The sequence below is a fragment of the Equus caballus genome, chromosome 14 (genome assembly GCF_041296265.1).
Source record: "Equus caballus isolate H_3958 breed thoroughbred chromosome 14, TB-T2T, whole genome shotgun sequence".
Classification (NCBI taxonomy): domain Eukaryota; kingdom Metazoa; phylum Chordata; class Mammalia; order Perissodactyla; family Equidae; genus Equus; species Equus caballus.
The window spans coordinates 24192189-24220016 of record NC_091697.1 but is presented as its reverse complement, the minus strand read 5'-3'; the positions used below and the strand labels follow the sequence as shown (position 1 = coordinate 24220016).

General features: G+C 54.5%; 1 protein-coding gene and 1 long non-coding RNA gene across 2 annotated transcripts in view; one reads left to right on the top strand and one right to left on the bottom strand.

The window, feature by feature from the left end:
• The window catches only part of ERGIC1 (endoplasmic reticulum-golgi intermediate compartment 1), a 102481-nt gene that overhangs the window by 66488 nt on the left and 8165 nt on the right, over window positions 1-27828 (top strand). The window contains exons 5-9 of the mRNA XM_023617230.2: window positions 2953-3077; window positions 10836-10940; window positions 15660-15720; window positions 19804-19904; window positions 22559-22681. Coding sequence (XP_023472998.2) covers window positions 2953-3077; window positions 10836-10940; window positions 15660-15720; window positions 19804-19904; window positions 22559-22681 — 515 coding nt within the window. The remainder of the gene's footprint in view (window positions 1-2952; window positions 3078-10835; window positions 10941-15659; window positions 15721-19803; window positions 19905-22558; window positions 22682-27828) is intronic.
• On the bottom strand, window positions 5731-7702 carry LOC102150246 (uncharacterized). The gene is made up of 3 exons (XR_288252.4): window positions 7563-7702; window positions 6907-6989; window positions 5731-6018 (listed from the first exon to the last, which is right to left on the bottom strand). It is a non-coding gene; the product is annotated as an uncharacterized lncRNA (long non-coding RNA).

Sequence of the window (27828 nt, the reverse complement as noted above, 5' to 3'; positions counted from 1 at the left end):
ATTTTCATTTGTTCTCTTTCTCTCAGAAAAATAATTCATCTGACAGCTTCTCATTCAGGAGTTGGTCGTGTCTCTGGAACAAGGAAAGTCTTAGTCAGGCCAGAGGACTGGGACCGGTGGGCCAGGGGAGGGAAGGGATGTGGTTCCAGGCTGCATCCCAGCTCTGGGCAGTGGCCCAGGAGGGACCAGACAATCTCAAGCTGCTGGCGCACCAGCCCACCCGGCCTGCTGCTCTGCGGGACCGTAACCTGAGCCCAGGCAGCTCCTGGTAGAGCCCCGTACCCTGGCTTTTCTTTAAAAGAACTTCACATTTTCATTATGGAAAAAAATGCATGCTCATCATTGTACCTTTGGAAAATCAGAGCAGCAACGAGAGAAGAAATCGCCCCTGATTCCACCCCCTGATGACAGCGTCGGTTCACTTGACGCCATCCCGCCCCGCTGGCCTTCCTCTCTAAACATGGCTGAGATCATGCCGCGTGTGCAATCTCATATCCTGCTTTTAAAAATAATATTTTTTGTTACACAACCAATGCAGGAATACATTTTTTTATTTTAAGAAAGATACGTGTTGAAAATAGAGAAATATATAAAGAAAAAAGTAAAGCAAGTACAAGTTCCCCAGGGTGCCATCCACCCCACAGGAAGCCTCTGCTAGCACCCCTGTGTGTGTGTGTGTGTCTGTCTGTCTGTCTACCTGCCTGCCTGCCTGCAAACCTATGTCATGTTTGGGTTTTTGTTTTTCTTTTTACATAATTTGGATCCAACTGCATGGGACCTTTCCAGGGTTTCTTGTTTCTTCTGGTAATACCTTGGAGCTGTTCTCATATTACTCATATTATTAGTAAAATAATAACCACAGCTGCCATTTATTCGGCTCTTACTGTGGGCCAGGCCTTGTCCTGAATCCTTCGGCTGTATTACTGCATTAAGATGAGCAGTCTTCTAGAAGAGTGGCCAAAGGGTGTGGCCTCTGAATCGAGACTCTGTGGGTGCCAGTCCAAGTTCCATTGTTTCTTAGCTGTGAAATCTCACACAAGTTACTTAACCTCTCTGTGCCTCCGTGTCTCCCAATATGGGATGGGTCCAATGATATTATCTTCCCCACAGGGGTGTTCAGATGGTGCGTTCTTCCAAAAAAGGCACTTAGAAGAATGTCTAGCACATAGTAAGTGCTGTTTTAATTTTTTAAATCCTCACAAGCCCAGGACAGAGGAGGAAGCTGAGGCCCAGAAAGGTTAGGTAACTTGTTTGAGGTCCCACAGCTACTCAGGGGCGGAACGAGGAACTACACACAAGCCCATGCTGTTGGCCGCTGCCCTGCTCTGAGCTGCCTCTCCCCACATATGGATTTAGCATTCCAGAGAAGGCCGTTCCGTGTTCCATTGACCAGTCCCTGTTGAGAGGCACTCGGGTTGCTTCCAGCTGTCGCAATTTCAAATAAGGTTGCCCAGAGCAGCATTGTGCACATGTCCAGACATGTGCGTGTCTGGAAGATGGGCTCCCGGAGGTGGAACTGCTGAGTCAAACGGGGACCTGCTTGCGTTTCTTTTAAACTGAGCACTGCGGCATCAGCGTTCCTGCGGACTACGGAGCCGTGAGCGCCGTTTTCAACAGCTGCATCACGTTCCCTTCTGTGGATGGGCCCTCACTCACTTCCCCCTCCCACCAAGGAATACGGGGTTGCTTCCCTTTTCCTCTTTTAGGGTTGGCTCACTTAAAATTGCTTCCAGCCGCTCCTTCTGTGTTTGCACCTTCTTTTCTAGTGCCTCTCTGGGAAATTCCTGCATTTCCACAATCTATAGCCGCCCTCCCCCTTGCCGCTTGGAGCATCTCAAGGAATGCAGCTGGCGTGGGCCTGCCCATTTTGCAGATGGGGAAGCTGAGTCACAGTGAGGAGGTGGAGAGTCACATTGGAGTCAAGGGCCAGGACGCCAGGTCCCAGGTTCCCCATTTAGTGACCTCAGGAACCTAGAAAAGTGCCCAGGCTCAGGAACCCAGAAAAGAAAAGAGGGCAGGCCCTGAAGGAATAGGTGTTGGGTAAAGGAGGTCTGAACGAATGAGCGATGAATGAATGCCTGACGGCCTGAGCCTGTCCCCCTGGTGAACCCAAGGACTGAGGAGCGTAAGCGCTGATGTTTGTTAAGCACTCGTTGCTCACTGTGCATCAGAGCCTGTTCTGAGCATTTCTGCACTTGTTAACTGTTGATCCTCATAATTCTGCAAGGAAGGTGTAATTCTTATCAGCCCCGTTTTACAGAGAAAGCAACTGAGGCATCGAAAGGTTGAGTGCCTCAGCCAAGGTTGCCCAGCTAGTGAGAGGCGGGGCCAGGATTCAGCCTTCCTTTGGTTTTTTAATTGAGATCACATTGGTTTATAGCATTATCTAAATTTCAGGTGTACATCATCATATTTTTGACTTCCGTATAGATTACATTGTGTTCACCACCAAAAGTCTAGTTGCCATCTGTCACCGTGCAAATGTCCCCTTTACCCCTCATGCCCTCCCCGCACCCCCTTCCCCTCTGATAACCACCAGTCGATTCTCCTCATCTGTGTGTGTGTTTATCTTCCACATATGAGCAAAATCAGACGCCCTTTTGACCCTGACCCTCTGCTGCCTCCCTGCAGGCTCGTTCAGCGGTCATCACCCCTCTACCCCGCAGACCTCCGTCCCTGGCCCCGTTAGCTCTGCCTCTCCAGCTCTTTTCCTCTCTTCCTTTTGGGCCACAGGCTATGGCAGGGGACGGGGACGTTGTGGACCTGCTCCCTCTTAGTCCGGCCATCGCTTTGTCCTCCTGTGCTGGCTGACTTCCTTTCTGTGGCTCTGGGCCCCAGACGTGAGCTCCGTGGAGTGGATGAAGGAGGGCTCCTGAGAGGAGGGGGCTGGTCCCCATGCTCTCCCCATTTCTCTTCATGTCTGTGACCCTCTTCTCTGCTTGGCTCCTGCAGTGGTCGGGCTCGACATACAGGATGAGATGGGCAGGCACGAGGTGGGGCACATCGACAACTCGATGAAGGTCCCGCTGAACAACGGGGCTGGCTGCCGCTTCGAGGGGCAGTTCAGCATCAACAAGGTATGGAGATCCTGCATGGGCCCCTTTTCTCTGCTCCCAGCCCCTCGGTCCCCCTCCTCCCTGAAACTGGATGGCAGAGCCGTGTGCCCACTGGGCCTCCCCGCGGACAGAGGCCCTGCTGGTGGCTCAGGAGGGGGGCTGCTCTTCTCCCCAGCTGGGGAGGCAGTGGGTGGTGAGAGCCTTAGGGTTTGCTGCCCTGAGTTTGAGTGTCAGCTCTACCAGCTCTTGGCCAGGCAACGCCCCACAAGTCACTGGACCCTCTTGGCCTCAGTTTTTACATCTTTAGGTTGAGGCTGTGATGATGATAATAGTACAATGATGCCACCCAAGGTTTGTGTGAGGATTAGGTGAGCTATTACACATTCATTCATTCAGAAACCTTTCATCGAGCACCTTCTGTGAGTCAGGGTGGGTTGTCGGCCCGGGGGCCATGCACGGAGTAGGTGGGCAGAGTTCTGCTCTAGTGGAGGGAGAGGGACAGTATACAAACGGAAAAGCATCTACTGAAACGGTGGGCGCTAAGTGCGGTGATGAGGAATAAAGCAGGGGAGGGGCGAGGGGGCGGGGGTTTGAAAGTACTCGGTCAGCTCCAAAGGACCATGCAGGTGTCCCTGTTGTTCTGTCACTAGAACCAGGAGCTTCGGATCCTAAGTCAAGGATGTGAGGGCGGTGCATTTGGGAGTGCCAAGGAGCCCCGACAAGAGGCTCTTCTCAGCTCTTTTGTATTTTCACAGTAGAGACCTATGAGGTAGCACCATTTTCCAGATGAGGAAACTGAGACCTAAAGAGGTTAAGTATCTTGCCCAAGGTCACACAGCTATCCCCATGTGTCCCACACCTCCCCTTCCCAGTCCCAGCCAGACTGAGCCACTGGCCGCTCCTGGCTTCTGCTTGCCTCCTGTAGCCTCTGCTCAGAACTGCCTTCCTCTAATCCCTCACATCTGAATCAGAGGGTGCAAACTCACTGGCCACACCCAGCCCAGAGATAAGTTCCATGTGTCCTGTACAGCATTCAAACTTGTCAGAGCCAATAGCCAAAGATTCGGAGTCCAGACTTCTGGCTTTTCAAAGTCAGAGGCTCTGGCCACACTGGCCCCATGTTCCACTACGACAGTGATCTGAGCCAAGGAGCAGCCGCCCCTTTACACAGGGCGCTGCTCTCCCTTCCCGCAGGCCCCGCGGGGTGGCTGCAGACTCGGCCCAGGGGCTTGGTGTGACTGGGCCTGTCTCTCCCTCCACGTCTCAGGGCCGCTCCCTCTCCACGTGGTCCCTCCACGTGGACTGTCTAGCAGGGTGGACTACTTCCGCGACCGCTCAGGGCTCCCTGGAGTGCCAAAGCAGAGAATGTCACCTCTGCCACATTTCATGGCTGAGAGTGAGTCACGCGCCAGCTTGGGCTCAGGGTGGGAGGGGCCTGAAGGGTGGGGGGTTGGGAGGTGTGGTTCCTGGGGGCTCTGCATGTTAGCTGCCACACAGGGTCTTTCCTGTGCCCTGGATTTTGTGGCGGCCGTGACGGGAGCCATTTGAGGGTTTTACTCAGGGAGGCAGTGTAGTCGGATTTATGCTGTAAAACTGCACTTTCTAACACAGAGCCGCTAGCTACATTCACGTTAATGAAAATTAAATAAAATTCAGTCCGTCAGTCTCACCGGCCACATTTCAAGTGCTCAGTACCCACACATGGTTAGTGGCTACCTTATTAGCACAGATGTAGAACGTTTCCATCATCAGAGAACGTTCTACTGGACTGCAGACCCTTAGAGAGATCGCTGTGGCAGCCGTGTGGGGGCGCACTGGAGCGGCCAGGAGCAGAGGTCATGGGCAGTGGACGTGGCATGGAGTCGGAAGGGCAGCGGCCAGATGAGGGATGTGGAGGCAGCAGGACTCGGTGATCAGTTGGATGAGGGCAAGAGTGGAATCAGAGAAACCTTTTATGTTTCTGTCTTGACATTTTCTCGATATGGAAGCTTGGGGAAGCACGGATTCCATGGGCGGTGGGGCTGGGAATTGCTCGTTCTATCCTGGACACATTTCATTTGGGGTTCCCATGAGAGATGTTAAATTGGAAGCTGGACGTCTACTTCTGGAGAGAAGTTCTGGGCTGGAGATGTAAATGTGGGAGTCATCGGTGAATAGGTGACAAGTCTAGCTCAGTGCTGCTCAGAGTGGGGCCCCCAGACCAGCAGCACCAGCATCCCCTGGGAACTGGTTAGGAATGCGGATTCTCGGGCCCCGCCCAGAGCCGCTGACTCTTATAACAAGCCCTCCAGGGGGTTCAGATGCCACTAGAGCCCGAGGATCATTGATCTGAGCTGGATTACCTAAGGAGAGGGTTCAGATACCCCAAGGAGTGAGAACTGAATTCCACGGTCTGTGAACTTGGTGGGGGAAAAAGGACATGTTTATTTTTACTAAACTCAAACTCAAATTTAGCATTTTCTTCAAGGATGAATGTAGGCAACAAACCAGAGTAGCATTAGCAGCACCTGTGACTTTGTCACCAGTAGAAATTGCCGATATTTATATCCCTTTAAAACTGTCACAGGTAATTCAAGGTACTGTTTATATTCGCCACCACTTGGAAATTACAGTAACGAGTTGACCTGTGGCCAGATCTTGTTGTTTATTGCATTAATAAGGAAGCATATTCAAATATTTTTTAAAATATTTTAATTCTGTTTAAATATCATTTCTTTCCTTTGTGATCCTATGTATTTTATGCATTCAGAACATTCTAAGCATTTAAAATATAGGCGTCACCAGACTGGCAAAGGGTCGATGGCACCAGAAATGGAAGAAGGTCAGGACGCTGTAGGAATGCGGTGTGAGCGCTGAGTTTTGGTGCGCTCCAGGGTTTAGAAGTAGGGAGATGGGGAGCAGAGTGACAGAAGGTAGGACAAGGAGCAGATGACAGGCAGGAGGAAACCAGGCGCGGTGGGCCCTGGAACAGGAGAGAACATACATTAAAGAGGAGGGCCAGTGCTCTAAGGTCAGGGTGTCCCGCTGACCTATGTGCTGCAGGCACAGCAAGTCCTTGGGAAGCAGAGGGCCTGGGACCCAGGTGGCGTGGAGGGTGCCCTGGAGAGGAGTGGGGAAAGGGGGCGGGTGAAGTGGTGGTGGGCTCTTGCTCTGCCTCCGGTACCTTCTCTCTGTCCCCACCAAGCTCCCGGAGAGCTGCTGCTCATCCGCAGGTCTGGTTCACGTGCGCGCCTCGGGGCAGCCGGCCCTCCCATTCCCCTGACCAGCCCCTCTGTCATGACCCTTACGTTGCTATTGTCTGTTTCACTTCTTGACTTCTTTTGACCATTGCCCCTGCCTCTTACTAGTTCACTCATACATCGTGCTGTTTATTGAGTGTCTGCTGTATGTCTGGGGTGCAGTGCTGATAGAAACAGCCGTGTTCCCTGCCCTTGGTGGCACTTGTGGTCTATTACAGGGTGACAGCCAACCCACAGATGAACACCTGAACAAGCCAATGTGCAGTTCTGATGAGGCGGCCACAAGGAGAATGAGGGGGGTGCTATGGTGGAGAATAGGAGGAGACCCCCTGAGACGGGGTCTGAGGGGTGATGGGTGAACATGAACACACACACACCTCCCAACTGTGGGGGCCCCCCCAGGGGGGTACGATCACCTGGGTTAGAAAAACGCATCTGCCCAACCAGTGAACCAGGAGCACCCAGGTTTATTCAGCACCCAGTATGGGGTGGGTGCAAGAGACAGCCAGCCCCACACCCTCCTCCCTTGGCAAACATGCCCAAAGCTGCAGTCGGCGCCCTTCAGACAGGCTACGGGTGAGCCAGAAATTGCTCTTTGGGGTCAGACAGACCTGTGGTCGAGAATCCTGGCTACGACGCTCGCTGGTTAGATGACTCTGGGCAATTTAGCCTTTCTGAGCCGTGGTTTGCTCACCTGTAAGATGGGGATAATAATACTGACCTCACAAGCGTGAGACATGAACAAATTAGAATACAGAAAGCACGTACTACGGCGGGGACTGGACAAGCCCTGGCCCTCCCCACCCTGCCTCCTCTCCCATCCCTGGGAGCCTCTGTAACCTCATCAGCTGGCTTCCATCCTCACATGGGGACAAGTGTGCTCATAAAATGTGCATGGTGACATCCAAGAAACAGGTCTTCTCTGGTCGGGGTGGGCGGGGAGTCTAGGAAATGGTCACACCAGCCCGCGCCCTATGGCTGCCACCTATTAGGTTCTTCCCAAGCCCTTTACCGCTATTAACTCATTTAGTCCTCACAACAACCTTGAGGGTACAAGGCACCGGAGATTAAGTGACCTGCTCAAGGGCCCACAGCCAGCACTTGAACCCAGGCAGCCTGGCCCCAGGCCTCCCTCTTTCCCTCTGCACCCCCCCACCCGTTGCTGCTGCTGTGACCAGCTGTGTCCATTCCCTCCAGGTCACAGCTCAGGCCAACCTCTGCCCCCTACCCTTGGAGACCCCCACTCTCCCTTGTTAAAGGTTCATACCTTCGAGAAGCTCTCAGTCCAGGGTGCTCAGATGAGAAAGCCAGCTGCACTGAAGGGCAGGCGAGGTTGGTGGCTGGCCCCCAGCCCTTTATCTCCCAGTGTCAGGCTCACCCTTGCCCTGTGGCCTCCTTATCCATCCATCAGGAAGTTGGCCAGCAGCCAGATGTCAGAGTTCACATGTTCCGAGCTGCACCAGCAGCCCCCGGCAGCCCTGACCCCTCGCTTAATCACCCAGCCCCGCAGGAGGAGGGCAGAATGGGCTGGGGTTTGGCGCCTGGCTCCATCTGTGTGTTTTTAAAATCCATCAGAGACACTGACGTCGGTTCCTCAGTCACAGGCTCTAAAAGCATCGTCTTTGCTTTCTTCAGCGCAGCGTGTGCTGGCATGAGTCAGCCACCTGTGATGGATTCCTGGTGCAGGGGAGTGAGTCACTGAGTCACAGCCTCGTGGGGCGCCCGCGGGTGGCAGATGCGCAGGAGCCAGCCTCCTTGACTCACTTACCTCTGGGAGCGTGAGGCCCAGGCCCCAAACCTGATTGTGAACTCTGCGCATAGCCTGGTCCACAGGAGGCCCCGTGTCACTGCATAGGAGGCCTCTAAAGAACGCATGCCTGATGCGATCAGTCTCTTACGTCCGGGGGTGGCGGGCAACGGGGACTTTAGCCCCAACTTTATCACGCGAATTTTTTATAATACGACCGTATCCAGGTATTATTTATATAGGTAAAAATGAAGCTAAGCAATGTTACTAAAATACAACGGGCTTTCCCCTGGGCCCTGCCTGTTTACTTGCTCTTCCCTCTTCTGGAGGGCCCTTCCCTCCCGGCTCTGACGACAAGCGTGTTCGTCCTGTGAACCCAGCCTGCTAACAACTGCCATTGGCTCTGCACTTGTTCCTTCATTTAATCCTCCCAGTACCCTTTGTGGTTATTATCCCCATTTTGCCAGTGGGGAAACGGAGGTACGGGGGTTACTGACCTTGCCCAAGGTCCCCCTGGCTGGGGAGAGGGGCCGGACTGAGGCCCGTATGTGGAGCTCAGCTGCTCCGCTCCCGCAGGTAGTTGGGCTCCTGCAGCAGGCGATGCTGTTGTCTCTGCTTACTCCGACCCAGTGGGTCGCCCCCTCCCCTAGCATCCTGGGCCCAGATCCCAGGCACCACTCCAGCCCACACCACACTCGCTGAGCTCACAGAGGCTGGGCCGTGCCCTGTCAGCCTGGTGCCTCCCACGTCCTTCCAAAGCTCAGGTCCCAGTGAAGACAGGAATATTCCCGTGGGAAGCACACAGCTTTGTGTCTGAGACAGGCGTGCTTAGCAAAGCAGCGGACTCACGTAGGCTGCTGTGTGCCGAGCCGTAGGCCGTATTCTACCTTCCTTCCTCCAAGGCGGCTCACGAAACCTGCACTGAGCTGGAATAAAATAAACCCTGAGTTTTCCAGTAGCATTTGGGGCCTTTGCTAAACAACCTATATCCCTCTTATGCCTCTGTTTCCCGCTACTACCACCCCTCTTTTATTTAGGGTTCAGTAATACCAACCTCTTTTAGTTCCTTACACATGCGCACAAACTGGGCAGTTTCTGACCTCCACACGTTTAGGCTGTTCCCTGTGCCCAGATGCCTTTCCCCCTATTCCTGAGCAATGCAGACTCAGCCTCAGAGCCTTAGCACAAGGCAGTCCTTTCTGCTGACAAGTCCCCAGCCGAGGCAGGGGCCCTCCCCGTGGTCCCCACAGTCTGGGCATCACTCTGGTCCAATGTGGGTCACACAGAGTCTCATTTTCTGTTCCAAGCCTGTGTCACAGCAGACCAGCAGCTCATCCAGGGCCAGGCTCTTCTCTCTCTCAAAACCTGGCACCTCCAGAAGGACTGGCTCCGCGTGGCCGTCCTCCCAGGGCTGCTGAGGAGAATGGCGTCCTGGCCTCCGTGGCAGAGAGAATCACGTCCCGCTTCAGCGTGCAAAGTCTGGAGTCCAACAGACGTGACACCTGACCTTAGCAGCTTCTTCACTGCTCTGAGGCTCAGTTTCCTTTTCTGTAAAATGGGAATTACCAGGTGCCAAAGTCAAAAATGCTGTTTTAAGGATTAGTGTGATTCATTCATTTGTTCATCCATTCAATAAACATTTATTGAGCGCCTGCTCGGCCCCGGGGTCTGGGGAATCCAGCAACAAATCAGACAGCTCTGCTAGCATGGAGGGCGGACGAGGGCGGGAGAGGAGAAGGTGGCCGGTGACCCTGAGGGCCTTGGCAGGGCAAGGGGCTTGGGGAATGGGGGCCGGGGGCCCTGAGCAGGGGCCTGAGGGAGGTGAGGGAGAGCCGTTCGGAAGAGGGTTCCAGGGAGGGGCACAGGCCCCAAGGTGGCACCATGCTGGCAACATTCTGGGTACCACAGGGAGGCCAGTGAGCAGAGGAGAAGCTGGTGGGAGAGGAAGCAGAGAGGTTGGACAGAGTGAGTGGCCATTGGCCAGAGCACATGCAGCCTGTGGACCCATGAGGACGAGGCTTCGCCTGGAGAGAGCGGCAGCCTTGGAGGCTTCTGAGCAGAGGAGTGATGGGGTCAACTGGAGGGTTCAGAGGGACCCCTCTGGCCGCTGTTGGGAAGGCTGCAGCCGCCACCCAGTCCAGGGTGGCATTAGGGGTTTGAGAAGGTCAGGTGCTGGGTGTCTTGAAGGTGGAGCTGACAGCGTTCCTGAGGGCGGAAGGTCGGTGTGAGAGGGACGGGGTCAGGATGACCCCAAGTGTTTCGGTCCGAGCGGCTAGGAGGAGGAGGGGCCTTTGGGTGAAACAGGGAGGCCCTAGAGAGTCGTGAGGCCCTTGCCGCAGGCTTATCATCAGCATCATTCATTCCCTAGACATTCATTCAGGACCTCTCATGACTGCGCTCTGCAAGGCCTCGAGACCCAGGGAGGAAAGGAGGCCACCACAGCCCCGCCTTCTAGGATCCCCCAGTGCAGGGTGTTGGAGCAAGTTTGGGTGGACGATGGTCTTGATTTGGGGTTCGAGGAGGCCCTGACCTGTGCTATTCGCCCAGCTTGGCACTTACCATGCATTCACTCACCCCATAACCCCAGCAGCCTCTTCCAATAGCTACTATTATTGCCCCCATTCTAAGAATGAGGACCCTGAGGCTCAGAGAGGGGTGGTGGCCATAGGTCCAAGTCCTATGGCTTGGAGCAAGCTGGGATCCAAATCCAGACCTGTCTGACTCCAGGATGAAACCCTGCACCCCACCCTCTGGGGCAGCCAACCAAATTCCTGAACCTTGCATCTCCCCCAGGTCCCTGGCAACTTCCATGTGTCCACACACAGCGCCACAGCCCAGCCACAGAACCCAGACATGACCCATGTCATCCACAAGCTCTCCTTTGGGGACACGCTGCAGGTAAGTGGGGCACACTGAAGGTGGCATGGTCGGGGTGGGCGTACAGGGGCCGCCTCTGTCCTCCCTGGTCACAGAGGGATGCCTTCCAGGGGGGTCGCCTCCTTTGAGTCTCTGCTCCATACAATAGCTCCTGGGTTCCTTCTGAGCGCGGCTACAGTATCCTCCACAGTGCGCTGGACTTGGAACCTCAGGTAGAGACCAGGTCCTGGCAAGGGACTCACTTCCAGGAGCAAGTCCTGAGTGTGTGTGCTTTCTCTGTGCCAGTGCAGCCTCTGAGGGAGGAGAGGGCCCTTTTGCAGACTGGAGCTGGGCCCAGAGAAGCCATCGTCCAAGGTCCCCCAGCACATCTGTCTGACTCCCCTTCACAGCCCTGTCTGCTCTGCTGCCCAGTGCCCACGTCCATTAAATGGGGGTGGCGCAGTGAATGAGGGATGCTGAGAGCCCCTGTTGCTTTCAACGAAAGGGCCACCTCTGGCAGCCCAGCCGGGCAGTTTCCTACCCATGGCAGCAAGTGCTGACCAGCTCTCTGCCGGCTGTAGGCCTCTCTCTTCTCCACCCCAACCCCGTGGTGCTCCGGGGAAAGTCTCTTACCCCAGTCTGACATAGCGGGACTCGGGACTCAGAAGGGGGAAGTACCTGCCCCAGCCTTCATGCTGGAATTGGGCCCTGGTCCTGAGCCTGGCTTGATGAGAACGTTTCCTGGGTGGGGTTGCTTTCCGGGTGCCCCCAGGCGCAATGATGTGCACACAGCACCCACACAGGCCCGCCAGCACACATGCGCACACTATTACAACACCTATATGCACACCCATCTGCTCAGACTCCTACACACACTCATCAGATACACACTCGGAGGTGTGCCCTGACATACGTGTACTTATCCATACGCCCTAAGACCCATCCCTGAACACACACCACACATACACACTCAGATCCTTGCACAGACACAGCACACACACCTGGGTGTACAGCATTCTCACAAGCATTCCCCACACCAGTGCAGTCATCCTTTCACACACACTCACCACCCAGGGGCATGCTCACCAGGCTGTTACGTCTCACACACGGACGTGCATACGCTCCTGCACGCCGCCCCCTCACGGACAGGCCACAGACGTCTGCTTGCCATGGGAGCGCCTAGCAGAGCACCCCTGCGCCAGCCCCGCACTTCACAGGCACCGTCCCCTTCTGCACTCTCGGCAGCCCCAGAGGTAGGTGCTTTATGGTCCCCGTTTTACAGATGAGGGAACTGGGGCACAGAGAGGGTGCACTGTGCTGCAGAGCTGGGGTTTGCATTGGTCTGGCTTCGGGCGGCACTGCCGCTCCTGCCTCCCCCTCAGTCCTGAGCCTGCACTGCCCCTCACACGCACATCCGCTCTCACACTGCCTCCTTCCGCCCCACGCTCCCCGTGGGCACCTGGTGCTCAGCCCGAGTGGCTCGTCGTCACCTTTCCAGTCCCTCCAGAGACCCCAGAGCTCTTCCTCTTGGAGACAGGGCTCAGGGACAGAGACAGCCCGGCCTCCCCGGGAGCCGTGGGCCAGACTCCCTGTCCACACACTCGGTGAAGCACGGCCTCCTGGGACTGTGGACTCGCCTCCTGCAGGCGAATTTGCACGGGGTTTGCCACCCACACCCTCCGTCTCTCCATCTGCGGGACTGCTGGGCGGAGGGCCCCGCCTGCCTTTCTGTGTTCAAGTCCTGGCTCCACCACTTAGTGGTTGTGTGGCCTCAGACAAATTCTTTCTTCTTGCTGAGCCTCAGCTATCTCGTCTGTAAAGTGGGGACAGTGATAGTGCCTGCCTCATAGGATCGTAGTGAAGATAATTTGAGCTGATGCACATACAGCTCTGAGAACAGTGCCCAGCGCAGTCGGTGGTCAGCAAGAGGAGCCATTACCACTGTGGTTGTTAGCTGTGCCCTCCTCTGCGCCAGACCTGCTGGGCTCACAGCTGCGGAGGATGGTCACCGCCCCCAATGGACCAGAGCTGACCAAACACAGGCAGGTGGTGGGCTGAGCACTCTCCATGCACTGAGCCGTGGGCAGCGCCCCAACTGCCCGTGTACCCGCCAGCCCACCCAATCCTCACAACAGCCCTGGAAGGCACTATGAACTCAGTGTGCACATGAGGAGACTGAGGCACGGGGCCATGAGTCCAGGGTCATGCAGCTCGTTAGTGGCACAGCCACTAACCCAGTCTTTGCACCACAGCACCTTCCGTCCTCCTGGGACTTTGACACTTTCAGCCTGCAGCGAGCGTTACCCGCACTTCATTACCTAGAGAACGCCGCTATGGATGACCCCTTGTTTAATCCCCGCAAAAACCCCCTCAGGGATGCTGGATGGCATTTCTTTTTCCTGATAGGAAACTGGGTCAGAGAGGTTCAGTAACTTGTCCAAAGTCCCACAGCTTGTACGAAACCAGGTGTGTCTGGCCCCAGGTCTACCTTTACTGTGCCTCATCCAGTCCTGGATTCATCAGACCTTCTAGAAATTTCTGCTCTGCACCAGGCTCTGTGCCAGGCCATGGGGCTGCATGATGAATAAACAATACCCTTACTCAAGCAAAGAAGCAATCAAACGTAAATGAACACGATACTATAGGACAGGAGGGCTGAGGACAAGAGAGGCCTCGGATTCTGGGCAGTGATCTGAGGGCTGGGGCAGGGTACTCCCCAGCCTGGGAGGTCAGGGAGGGCTTCCCAGAGGAGGTGACCCCTAAGGTGACATCTAAGTCAGCCCTGAAATATGAGAAGGATTTGGCCAAGCACAGGACAGAGAAGTTCATGGCCAGCCATCTTACACATCACTCTTCTCCTACAGCGCCCACTCTGAGACACACCCAACTGGCCATTTTCATATAAAAGACCCTCCAGGTTACCCTTAGAAAAAGTGGAGCGGCAGGTGTCCACGACATCAGAATGGTGTCCCACCCGTGAGATGCCAAAGCCCTGGGAATAAGGGCTCCTTAGGGTCGGCTGAGAGGGCTCAGAAGCGTCCACCTGGAGGGGAAGTGGGGAGCTGGGTTTTATGTGGGGCGAGAGACCTGCGTTAGATTTGGGAAGGTGGGGTCCGACGAGGCAGGTTGGTGTCTTAGAAAGAGCGCCCACCTGCTGTGTGGACAATGGGCCATGAGGCAAGGCTGGAGACGAGGAGGGTGGGGCAGCTGCAGCCAAAGCCAGGGGGACAGGCCAGGGCTGGGGCAGGGTGGGGCAGAGGAGCGGGGAGGGACTGGGGAGGCAGGGGCCGCAGTCGGTCATGTGTTGCTGTGTGCCACTGGCAGACCAGAAGGACAGTGACAGCCTTTGGCTTAGGCATTGTTATGGTGGAAAGAGGATTTTCTTCAAATGTAAAACACTTAGGTGAGGGTCCTTCGGCCCATCTGTTGTCCATCCATCTATGCAACAGATCTTCACTGAGCACCTGCTGTTTGCCAGGCCTTGCACGCACTGGTGAGGACGAGCGTGGTCCCTGCCATGTGGAGCTTCCAGTCTAGCGGGGAAGACAGAAGTTAATCGATAATCATACAAATGAATGTAAGATAAAACTGTGGCACGTGACGATGGGAGGCAGCCTTCTAGCACCCGTGTCTCCAAAACCACTGTCCTCTTGGGTCAGAAACCAAGTCTTCAGATGGTCAATCCCAAGGCAGCATGTGGACACACTTCCTTTGGGTTTGTTGAGAGTGTGCAGTTCTGTTAAGAGCTCAGTAAACAGGAGCTGAGACCAGGATCGGGAATCATTCAGGCCACCCAGCTACTGCCCATTGTTCCTGAATGGCCCTCTCTGCAGGAGCCTGTCCCCACCCACCTCTCTGACCTCCCTCCTTCCCACTTCTCGCCCCCTTGGCATCCAGGCTCATGCCTGTGCATGTACTGCATGCCTGATTAACTTCCCACTTTCCTGCAAGTCTTGGTGTCAGTGTCACTTCCTCCAGGAAGCCTTCCAGGGTATCTGGCTCAGCAGCTCCTGTTAACTGTGCCCATGGTGACATGCCCCAGGTACCAGGTGTGCCTTGTTCTGCTTTGGATTCTCCTTGAGGCTGACCTGGTTTCCCCTCATCCTCAGAGAAGAGGCAGGATGTGGCCTTCAGCCCCACCCTACAGTAGCCCTTGCCAGGGGGACACAGCTGGGCCAGCTGCCATGAGAAGAGGTCTCTTCACAACTGCTGTGTGTTCCCTGCAGCAGACAGGGTGGGAGGCCAGCAGCCCTGGGTCCTCTTTCAGTGGGCTGTGAGGTCTCAGGAGGAGCACGCTGGGAGCCGGATCCACCTTTGCTTGAGTTTTCTGTGTTGCTTAATGGAAAGAGCTCAGGCTTGAGGTCAGACAGACGTGGATTTGGAGCTGGGCTCAGCTAGTTATCAGCTATGAGACGCTGGACACGTTTTGGTTCTTCTCCAAGCCTTGGTTTGCTTGTCTGTAAAATGGGCCCGTGGAATATCATTGGGGCATTAAATGAGATGATGCAAAGTTCCCAGGACAGAGTGGCACGTTGTGGGTGCTCAGGATAGGAAGCAAGCTAGTGCCTCCCACATGGCAGGCCTGTGCTGTGTCTGTGCCCTGTTTCCCACAACTTCTCTACGAGACAGACCCCGCTGGCTCCCCATTTTACACACAGGTAAGGTCCTAAACAGGCTGCAGCTGGCCGTCCCCCCGTAGCCAGGGCCGGGCTGGAGGTGGCGGCACCCTGGAGTCAGTCCCCTTGCTGTGTTTCTCCACAGGTCCAGAATGTCCACGGAGCTTTCAATGCTCTCGGGGGAGCCGACAGACTCACCTCCAACCGTACGTACCCCATGTCCTTGGGAACGGCCTTCTGCTCCAGGATTCCCAGCACAGCAGAGAGGAACGGGGGCGCGTGGGGGGACGTTCCTCAGGCGCTCACTGTCAGCCACGCAGTTAGTGCTCCGTTCCCACGGGTAGCCTTGTGAGCAAGGAGGACTTGTCCCTGTCTTACTGAGAAGGGAAGAAAAGCGACTTGTCCTGGGGAAAGCAGGTGGCAGCCCTGGGCACCTCCTAAGTCCTCAGTGAATACCAGCTGTTATCATCATTATTGTTAGCATTAGTGCCACTCAATCGTTCTTAGTTGAGATAATCACCTTAGATCCCACAGGGATGGTGGCGGAGCCAGGATTCATCCTGGCTCCACTGGCACCGTGAGAACAGGGCTGAGGGTGGCTCAGTCAGGTCCGGCTGCCTGGGCTGCCTCCCCCATCTCTCCCTCCCCCTGCCTGAACCCCTCCCACCCACACAGGCCCCATCCTGCCTGCTCCCTCCTCGCTCCCAGCACCTTGGCCCATCTTTACATCCCAGCGGAAGAACGTGCACACCTACACAGGTGCACTCGCACGTGGGGCCTTGGACGTGTACACAGAACGGGTCCAGGAGGCCTGTCTGCAGGTGGAGCCTGCGGGATAGGTTATCTTGACTTTTCTTATTTTCTCACCTGAGCTCACTTTTTTCACCCATATGTCATTTATCATTTCTTAAGAGACATTTACTCTCCAGCAGTCAGAAATCTAAGCAAAATGAACATCCCTCCACAACCTGCCCCCCCTGGCACTTTAAGCTTTTCGTTTATCTGGGTCCCTGGACGCCTTGTCCGTGAGCAGGGGTCCCTTTTCCCAAGTGTGGATAGCACCTTGCCCTCTGACCTCTGTCCTTGGTGGTATTACATCACCACAGTTGCCGTAGTGCTTTTCCCGTGGTGACCGAGGCGTGAGTGGCTGGTGGCGGCTCCGCTGTGCTGCTGCGGACAGTGTCTTTTCATGGAGAACATCCGTGGTTTCTGGGTTTCACCGTCACGGTGATGCCTTCGATGTTTATGGTGTTGGTTTTCCGTTACCCCATTGCTTCCAAGCGGGGTGCATGCCCATGCGTGCTGCTTCCAGCGCAGCAGGGGAGACGACTCTCCGTGTAAGGGCCGCGTGTCGTCCCAGGGTGGCCATCCACATGCTCTCGCAGTTAGCATGGGCTCCTCCCCCTCCCAGTGCTGGAATAGGGTCAAGCTAGGAAGGCCCAAGTGTGCAAGCTCACAGAGGGGGTGGACAGAAAACCTTTCCCTCTCTGGGGCTGGTGACACAAGCCATCTCAGGTGGCTCGCCTGGAAAGGGAAGTGCATTAGCTCAGGCAGCAGACGGACAGAGGCCTGGCTGGCTGTCATTTCCTCAGCTCCCAAGCCTGGTGCCCTGGGCCTTTGCCTTTGAGGGTCCCTCTGCTCCCAGGTCTTCCCACGGGGGCTGCTGCTTGTCATTCAGGTCTCAGCTCAAACGCCACCACCTCAGAGAGGCCCTCCTTGACCACCTGATCTAGCTTAACCTGCACTCCTGGTAACAAACCTGTCTTTCTTCCCAGCAGAGACCCCTATCTTTGAAGATACTGAGGAGTGATCGTTGATATTTTAGCTATGACAATGGCATTGTAGTGGTGATTTTTTTTTTTTTTAAGAGTCTTTATCTTTTAGGAAAACAACTAAAATATTAGTGGATGAATTGATGTGATGTCTGGGATTCACTTCAAAATAAAACGGGGGAGGAGGCGTGGTGGGGTAGAGAGGAAGCAGAATTGGCCATGTGTAATTAATTGCCGAAGCTGGGGAATGGGTACCTGGGAGTTCGTCATACGATTCCCTGTTTTTTGTATGTTTGAATTTTTCCATAATAAGGTATCAAGAGGGAGGGAGGGAGTGGGAAGATTACGTGGGCCTGCCTGGGTCGGGTTGGAGCCAGCAGCCCCTAGGAGGAGCGGGCTGACAGAGAATCCACGTGGATGTCATTAGGTGCAGGGTCTAGTGGGCATTTGGCAAATTGTATCAAAGGCCTTAATCATGGGCATTGCCTTTGAGTCATCAATTCTACTCACAGAGGAGCAAGCTAAGGAAATAATTAAGAGAATGTGCAAAGATTTAGGAAAATAATGTTCATTAGTTCTTTGTTTATGAGAGTGAAAATGAGGAAGAGCATCAGTGTCTGGCCACGGGGCTTGGTTGAGGACATTGAACGAGGCCACACCGTGGGGTGCATGCGGCCGCGGACCGTGATGTGTGAGAACCTCGCTGGCATTCCGGCAGCAAATGTTTGTTGAGCACCTCCTGAGTGCCAGGCGCTGCGCCGGGTTACGGAGGCAGATGAAACCAGTGTGTGGAGCTTGCAGTCTGTGTCTTAGGGCTGGAAAGGTGTCTGTGAGGTTCAGTTCTTAGAAAAAGGTACAGTATGATCCAATTTTAGGAAAACGTAAATATATGTATAAATATAATTCTGGCAGCTTGTGCACGACAATATGAATCCACGGTTTTCTGTGGATGGTGGATTCGTGGGTGGTTTTTATTTTTTTCGTATGATCATCTGTGTTTTATACATATTTTAACAGGACTGTAGGGTGTGGTCTTCGTGAGGCATTCACCCTTTCATTCCTTCGAGTTTTTAGCCCGGGGCAATGGGCATTTGGAACACGATGTTCATTGGTGGTCTTTGGGCTCCTGGTTCTGAGCGCCACCCCAGACCTGAGTGGGGATCTCCAGGGTGAGGCCCGAGCGTGTGCCTTTTAAATCCTGGGTGACTGAAGAGCTCTGTGGGGCTGAGCAGAGGGGTGCTGGGGTCTCATGGGCTTAGGCTGAGGCTGCAGGGCTTGTCCCAGGTTTTCAGAGGAGTCAGGTCTCGAGGCAGTTCAGGCAGCACTGTCCTTTCCTTACCGGGATGTGGTATTGGCAGGCAGAGGCCATGAACGCCATCCACATCGCCTACCCTCTTACCGGAAGATGAGTCCAAGGACTCAGGAGTGACTCGGCCCTGAGACCAGGTTTAGAACCCACAGGCCTCAGTTTCTGTGTTGTTGTAGCTCTGTGGTCCCTGGCCTGGGATTCTAGAAGGCAATAATAGAGGGGTCCTGTGTGCCTCTTAGCATCCCAGAAGGCCCAAGGGAATCCATCCTTCCCCGGGTGACATTAGGCAGCTTTGGGCCAGCATTCTGTCAGCCTAGAGCTTGATTCTGGTTACCTCATGCTTATCAGAAGCTGATTCATCTGCTCTTCCATTCATGCCTCTGACCAGTCACCCCTCCATCCATCCATTCATTCAATAAGCATTTGTCACTGTCCACTCCGTACCAGGCCCTGCATGGGGTTCTGGGGACACGGGATGAGTAAGGCTCGATCCCTGCGCCCTGCAGCCTCCCCCATCCAGCGGGGTAGGGTAAGGGTTACAGTGGAGTGTGGGAGGGCCCGGTGGAGGGGGAACTGATCTCCCATTAATTGAAAATGGGGGAAGAAATTAATCAATGCTTCATAGATGGAGTTTTTCTGGTTGGTGGGTCTTTCTTTTAAAAACTGAAACCCAGTTTGTTTCAAAAGTAACAATATTCAAACAGGACGAGAGGGTGTACAATGAAATGTCGTCTTTATCAAATCCTGCCATCCTCCCCAGAGGCTAAAACTGCTAATAGTGTCTTGGGGATCTTTCCAGAAAATTCTTCTGTACAGTCACACATCTAGAGAGAGTGAGTCTTCCCTGCCCCCAGTACGTGGAAACATGTTCTTCGCCCTGTTCTGTAGCTCGGTCCTTTCCACTTAACAATACCTCTTGGAGAGTGGCCTCTCAAGGCACCCGCTCTTCAATGGTTGCCCTATTGATGGACATCTGGGTCGTTTCCAGAGCTTTAATATTATATGCAGTGCAAGAGTCACAATGCTGCAGGCAGAGTCTCTCAATTCCTGGGGTCCAAGGGGAGAAGATGTAGGGGCAGTCATTGGTGGTGATAATGTGGAGATGAGCCCACCGCCAGCCCTGGCAAGGCCAAGCAGGTTTAGGGTTGAAATGATGTGGAAGGAGCTGCCAGCCATCCCTGCTTCATCCCACTGTGTTCTTCCTGCAGCCCTCGCCTCCCACGACTACATCCTGAAGATCGTGCCCACGGTGTACGAGGACAAGAGTGGCAAGCAGCGGTACTCTTACCAGTACACGGTGGCCAACAAGGTGCGGGCGCCGCGGGGCCCAGCTGCGTGCAGTCGCGCCCTCTGCTGGCCGAGAGCGGAGGCAGCTAGTGTCTGGGCATGATGTCCGCAGGTCCCCCTCAGGAGCCTTTTTCCAGGGAGGCTGCTGTGGCCAGGCTCTGTCCCTGGGTAAAGGTGGGAGGCCAGTCTCAGAGTCGAGGGGAGGAAGTCTAACCAGGAGATAGGGGGCGATTTGTTGAAGAAAGAGCAGGCAGGAGGCCTCCCCACAAGGTCCCAGGGGTTGCAGACGTCTCCACAGTCCTGCATCTGGCCACCGGTCGTCAGGCTCAGGATCCCGATTGGTCAGCACACAACAGGCACTCTGGCTCTCGGGGCACAAGCTCTTTATCCAAAATTGTGAATCCTTCTGGGCTGGCCCAGGAGCCTGATACTCAGCGATGGGGAAGCAGGCAGCCCTCGGTGGGAAGAAGAGCCTGGTCAGAGCCAGCAGGATGGAATGGCCAACGATTAGTGATTTCAAGCTAAGACAGCCTTGGCTTCCCCGGAGAAGACCCTGCCAGGGGGCCGTGAACGCTTGAAGCCTGTCAGCTGAGGCCCCCCCACTAGAGCCTGATGGATGGGTCTTTCCCTTTACCACCAAGATGCTCCTTCTTCTGTTCCAGGGCAGCCCAAACCCCTTAGAAGTGATAGACTGTTTAGTTCAAGTAATTATAATAATAATAAGAGTAGCAGCCATCATTTATTGAGTACTTACTCTGGGCTGGATATTATGCTAAGCTGTCCACCTCCACATCTTCTTCAGTCTTTGTGACGGCTCTGCCATTGGGACTATTGTCCTCATTTTACAGATTTGGCCGCTGAGGCACTGAGAGTTGGTCATAGAGTTACAAAGTGGCCAAGAGGGGATTAGAACCAGGGTCTCCTCAGGCTCTGGAGCCTGGCCTCTTGATCACGTCACCCACCCAGTCTGAACAAGGGCCGTTGAGTCGGCCGGGCTGGGCTCTCTCTCTCGGGTGACTTGAGGTCCCTCTGCTCTGATCCACCTGTGCTGCTGTGGTGTAACTCTCCAGAAGGGATCCTGTTTCTTTTATTCACTGTCTGTTGGAGGGCATCTCGCTGTAACCCTCAAGTACTGACAGCATCTAACAGATGGGGGAACACGGATGCAGTCTGAGCGCAAAGAGCGTGGGCTGTGGAGCAGACTGCTGGGTCAATCCCACTCTGTCACTCGCTAGCTATGTGACCTGGGACGAATCACATAAGTGCTCCATGCTTCAGTTTACTCATTTGTAAAATGGGGATGATGCCCACCTCATGAGATTGCCATCAAATGAGGCGATGTTTTTGAAACTGCTCAGCCCACAAAGAAGGCTTTGGGTGAATGATGCCTGCTGCTGCTATTTCTTATTATGCTCCTCTGTCCCTCAGCTCTGGGCTGTGACCCCGACAGTCACCCTGCCCCATCCGCTCTCCCTGGAGAAAGCTGATCTTATTTTGCCCAAGGCTCTTTCCCCCGAGGCCTTGGCAAGGGCCCAGCGACTGGAACGGCTTGCTCAGCTCTCCGTGGCCTTGGCCCCAGCCTGCCCTATGAGCAAGCGGGACTGTGCCCGTCAGGGCCGGTGGCAACCACAGAGACGGCAGGTGTCAGTGATCCCTGGGGGGAGCCTCAGAGCTCGGGCCCTACCACTTGGGGTTGGGCGTGCCCCTTTGGTTTAGTTAGGTTTCTAGTTGTAGATGAATGAGAGTAGCCCAGAGGTTTTCAGCATCCCAAAGTGCCCAGACCAGGGAGGACATGTTGTTAATTCAGCCCCTTAGCATCCTTTAAGTCCCGCTGGTGCCTCCTCAGGAAGGCTTGTGGCAGGGCTGAGCCCTCTGGCTTTCCAGTTCTGTGCGTTCCTTCTTCGAAGAACCTCACTCCCTGCATGGCCTGTAAACTCCTGTCTCTCTCTCCCTTTCTCTCTCTCTCTATCTCTCTCTCTCTCCCTCTCTGTCTCACTCTCACACACACACACGCACCCCCCTCAGGACGTCATGTGTGGCTTAGAGTGTCCCCTCCTCGCTAAGCCTTCCAGAGGCCCCCGGGGAGAGCTGGCCATTCGTTCTGGCCCCGCAGCACTCCGTGTCCCTCCCTCACAGCACACAGCGCTGTGGTATTGCAGGTGTTTTTACATCTGCCTCCTTCCCTGTGACCCTCTCTGGGGGTGGGGTGGGACTTACTCCCTCAGGGTCCCCAGCAGCCAGCTCAGGTAGAGCACACGGGAAAGGGGCTCAGTACACTATTGATGAATAAATGAATGGCTTTTGCGTGGCCCCAGCGTTGAAGGGGGAAATAGGCCTTTACTCAGACTGAGCCCAAATCACACTTGTCCTTTTACATCTCTGTTCTCAGATTCATATTTTGATTCTGCTTCCAGGTCATACTGTCAATTTCCAAGCAGCCAAAAAGTTCAAAAATGGCCCCAGCAATGTTGCTATCCAGATGCTGACAGGGGAGCCTCCAGGGGAAGGGGTGTGAGGAGGAGCCCCTGGAGTCTGGCTCCAGGGGAGAGAGGGAGGAAAGCCCATTCTTGTGGGTTGTGGGGGGGCCCTCTGCAGTCCGGGCCCCGCCTCCTGGGATACACGGTTTGGTGTCTGATTCTCACATCCCCTCCACCCTTCTCGCTTTCTTCGCCCCAGGAGTACGTCGCCTACAGCCACACGGGCCGCATCATCCCCGCCATCTGGTTCCGCTATGACCTCAGCCCCATCACGGTCAAGTACACGGAGAGACGGCAGCCTCTGTACAGGTTCATCACCACGGTGAGTGGGTGGGGCCTGCTGTGGGCTCCTGCCTTGGCCCCTGCCGGTGCTGGAAGAAACAGGGTGCAGCCCTCAGGGCTAGGAGTTCAGGGTGCACACAGGGGCCTTGGACTCCTAGGGTGCTTAGAACTGTCATCAGAAGCACATCAGTGCCGATGGCACTTCATCAAGAAAATACTCTCCAGCGGGAATGCCACTAAGTCAATGGAATTCCTTAGCAGATCTCTGCATGGCTCAATTAGATGTTCATGATTTTCTCCAGTGTTTTATTTTTATGGAAGTTATTCTTAGCAGGGTTTATCCTTTTCTGTGTAAATTTTACAGGGAAGATTTAACTCTTTTTTTTTCCCACATCCGATTTCCAACTATAGCTGCTGATATTGTCAGGTTTTTTCCTTTCTTTCCTTCCTGCCTATTCTCTTTTCTTTCTTTTTTGCCATTGTCTCCATCAAGTCCAGTGTTCTGGGGGGCAGGTTCAAGCTGAGGGCAGTTTTTTTTTGATGCTGATTTTTCTATCAAGTGTGCTGTTTCCTGGCCTCCATTCAAAATGTCCTTGAGGTCAGAACACCAGCATCACAGTGCCCTGCCTCAGCCAAGAGGCCTGGAGATGTTTGGTAACCCAGAGTCAGCTGAGGGGGAAGAGATAGCGTGATTGTCCCTCCCTCACAGATTGGGAAACTGAGGCCTAAAGGCCCTCATGCTGCCATACAATGCCACTTCATACTTTTAATGATTCAAGATCAAGAGTCTAGTCCTGAATCTTTCATTTCCATCTCTGAATACATTTGTATTAGTTAAGACTCTGTTACAGATGAGACAGAACTCCACATCAAACTGGCTTGTGGGGTAAGTAGGCCTCAGGCATGGCTAGATCCAGGCACAAATGTCCAGAATAGGTCTTTCTTCATCCTGCTTTCCTCTGTACTGGCTTCCTTTTCAAATAGAATTTACCAGTAGAAAGTGCCTCTTTTTCAGTAATTCTACCCCAATCCTGGATAGGATAGTGCTGTCATTGGCCCAGCTCAGGTCCCATGCCATCCTTGTGGCCTGGAGAATGAATGCAGCAGTCCAGTTGGCCAGCCCCACCCAGATCACAAGGACAAAGATTGCCAGGGGGTGGAGTTCCCCAACAGGAAAACCAGGGGGCAGTTAGTAGAAGAGGCAAGAGTGGGAGCTGGGAGGTAAAACGGTCAGATGTCTGCGGCGAAGCCTCCATCTCCTCACCCACGAGCTAGGAACAGTAATCCCAGCTCCTCCACCGCCCGGGGCCTTGCGGGGCTCGAGGGAGATCAGGAAAAGGAGCTCTTGGCAGTTACAGAAAGCCATGTGGGTACAGAGGGTGTCACAAGTCTGGCGCTTCCATGAGCCTCAGAACAGCCTTTTGCTGTTCTCTGACCCCAGAAAAATTTGAAACTTCTAATCGACAAAGGGCCCCTAACATAAAGCTAAAACACCAGACACGGATTGGGGAAAGATATTTGCCCCACATACAAGAAAGGAATAATCTTTAGAATTTGTATATGAAGTATTCCTATAAGTCAGTAAGAAAAACTTAAGTAACCGAAAAGAAAAATGGGTCGGGACTCGATTATTCACAGAAGAGACCATACTGGCAGTGAAAAGATTCCAGAGTTCACTAGAAAGTGGGGGTATGAGATTCAGAACAAGACCCAGTTCAATCCTAAAAGACTGGCCGAGTGAGAGACCTGCCGCTCTCAAGATTGGGAGGCCACACACAGGGGAGGCCACCTCTGGCCCCTGGTGCGTGGGTAAACTGGGCCGGCCGCTTTGGAGGGAGACGCACAAACCCTTTGACCCAAGAGTCGGAATTTGTGAGCAAGTGATTTTCCCCGAGGCCCCACAGCGTCGCACCGCAGATGGGTCTTGGTACTGATTCTTACCCCTGTACTCCCCCTGCAGACCCAAAATAAGACAGAATCTGAGACATGAGTAGGGGCCTCTGTGCAGGTGTAGGTGTGGTCTGCTCCTCAGAGGCCCTGGGTCTGTGGCACTGACAGTGGCAGAGACACCCCTATGCCCACACCTCACTGTAGGGTTGAGAAGGCTCTTCATGTCCCCCTTCTTGTTGCTCCTGCATGCCAGACAGTGGAGGCTCTGATGTTGAGACCCCTTGGCAGGTGGCTGAGAAATGGAGAGTCTTCATTTATTTACTAAATGTTTGCTAGAATCTACCGCGTGCGGAGCCCTTGCTGGGCAGCAGGGATGGCTCAGTTAGACAGAATCCCTGCCCTCAAGCTGCTCCCCGCTGGTGGGGGAGACGGGCAAGCACACAGAACTGCAGTCCCATCCCGCGGGGGCTCCACTGGAGCAGTGCCCCAGGCACAGCGGCGGCCAAGAGTCCCCTCTGGAAAGTTCCGAGAAGGAAACCCTGAGATGGGTCTTGAAGGGCGAGTAGACATTTCCTAGACTGGTGAGTAAAGGAGAGAGGCTCTGAGCAGAGGGAAGAGCACAGGTGCCTGCATAGCATGTCTTGTGGAGGCCACACGGCCTCTTTCCACGGGGATGGACTTCTGAGAGCTGGAGGTCCTCAGGAGTCACGGGGCAGAGCCTGTCCTCCGTCACCCAGAGGCTGAACACTTGCTCCTCCCTCTGCCCTGTCCAGCTCCGCCTGAGCGTGGCCAGCTGCAGGGGGCCTCCTGACAGCCTCAGCCTGCTGGCTTTTCTGAAGGCCTCACGCTGCCATCCTGGTTGCCGCAGCAACCGTGGGGTCAGCCCTGAGGGAGCCAGCCGGCTGTCCCTGGCAGATGGCGTCATTGTGGAGCTTCAAAGGCCCTTGTCACTGGGCAGCAGATGTGGGGATGGTGCTCGCACGCAGACATGCAGCACAGAGACCCCAGGAGCCCTTGCGCATTGGGGTGGGGCCAGGGTGGAAGTGGAGGCACCTGCTGTGACTTCTCTTTCTCTCTTTTTAAAATCAAACACTTGCGTGCAAAGCCCCTGAACCCCAAATGGGGGCCTCTGCAAATAGCTCCTCAGAGGGGCTGCTGAAGAGGGGGCTTAGGCCAGGATGTCGTCATGTGGCGGCTGCAGGGCTGCAGAGGCAGCTGTGGGTGGGCTGGAATGAGGTGTCGGAGCAGCCGGGGGGTGTGGAAGGGAGAGGCAGGTGGGGCCTCCCCGATGCATTTCTGAATATCAAGTACCTGGCCTATTCAGGGTTGCCCTTCCGAGGTCTTATGGGCTAGAAAGGACCTGTCCATCCTGAGCCTGAGCGGAGGAACATTCTTCCTCCAGAAAGTCTCCCCCAGGCTGCCCGGGGCTCCCCTCTTTGGCCCCCAGGGCACCTTGCTCAGACCTCTGCTTTGTGCTGTTCCGGAAAATTCCACCACTAAGGGAATAAACAGATGGTGTTTAACAACACGCAAGTGACCCCTTCGAAGCACCTCCTCCCACACGCACATTTGTCCCCTGCCACTTGCTGAAGCCCCTGTTTTGAGATTGCCTTCAAGTGGGTGGTGTTGACAGATTGGATGGCTTCACATTTGTCGCATGTCCTTCCTTGTGTGTTATATTCTACTGGGGGAGCAGCCAAAAGTCACAAAGTGCCAAACTGGGCCAGTATGGCCATGACAGTTTTTGCCCAACAAAAAGTACCAGCTGGTAATGACGTGCTCCCCTTGGGCAGCAGGGATCGCTGAAGTGGACACAGTCCCTGCCTTCAAGGTGCTCCTTGCCGGTAAAATAATCCCCCAAACTTTGGGTCATGCTTCATTGCTGCCAGGCCTCAGTATGATGAGCTCCAGGTCAGATCACCTCTGTGTCGCCAGCATCCAGCGCGGGGCCCAGCCTGGATGCAGGTGCTCAGAAACATACAAGCGACAGCTGCTTGAGGAAGCGATCATAGAGCTGTGCTTATTAAGCATCCACTATGTGCTGGGCAATTTTATAATTGTCTCCTTTAACCCTCCCAGGAACCCTCCAAGGTAGGTGCTATCATTCCTGTTTTATATATGAATTAGCTGAGGCCCAGAGAGGTAAAGGAAGTCATCCAAGATCACACAGCCAGTATATGGCAAGGCTGGGACTTGACCTCAAAGCCCACCTCTGCCACATCCCCCACCCCCTCACCCAGTTCAGGAGCCTCCATCTTCCAAAACCAAGGCTCTCAAGGATGTTCCAGCCACAGAACCCTTGGTCAGACACCTGGGTCATTTGATACAGTGACTTGCGTCCTGGGACTCAGGAAGAAATATCATAGCAGGAAACAAGGTGATATTGTGAACATGTGTGATGAAATCAGTCAAGCACATGCAAACCATAGAAAAAGCAAGCTGTCCGTCTCAGGCTTTTGGCTGGTGGTTCTCTAGTGTTCCTGCCGGTGTCTGAATGCCTTTCACTCATCTGTTTGGAGACCTGCACAAATCTGCCATGGAAGGCAGCAGGTGCCTGGGGCAGGGGGACAGTAAAAGGGATGGAGAGGACACAACCTGAGAAGGGTTTCCCCACTGACGTTGTGTGAGGTGGGAAAAGGGCAGCTTTGTAGCTGGATGGCACGGCGGCCTTTCCAGAGCCTCGGTTCTTCCTGCTCAGACTTTCCTCCTGTGTCTCTCTCCCCAGGACCGTGAGCTGCAGGACGCAGGCCTGACTCTTAGTGAGCCCTGGTCTCCGGGCCTGGGAAGCACAGGCGGGTGATGAATAGATGTCAGGCAGTGAGCAAACAGATGGAGGGGCGTACCCCTTGGTCCAGCCCTAAGACAATTTCTATCATCTGAGGAACAGAGCAGAATGCAAATTAGCGGCTCGGTTATTCGGGTTTGGAAATGTGCAAAAACCTTTGGTTCAGATCCTTCCGGACGTTTGAGCAGAGCTGGATCTTCCAGAAGGCTCTGTACTAGGGATGGTTTGCTCCAGCTGGTCTGAACACATAGCTGTGTTGGAACAGAGGCTCCTGCTGCTTGCTTTTCTGAGGCACATTCTGAGATGTGTATGAGGAACGTTAGAATGGGATGGATTCTGTTTTACAAACTGCACTTACTCGTACAGCCACACAGCTTCTCCATAAACTCTGCTGAGGGGGCCCTACTGCAGGACATTTGATAGGGAAAACTTATCGGAATTGAGAAAACAGAATATAAAGAAGCCCTCCATGGGCGAAGACAGAGACTGAGGGGGCCTGCAGGTTGGGGCAA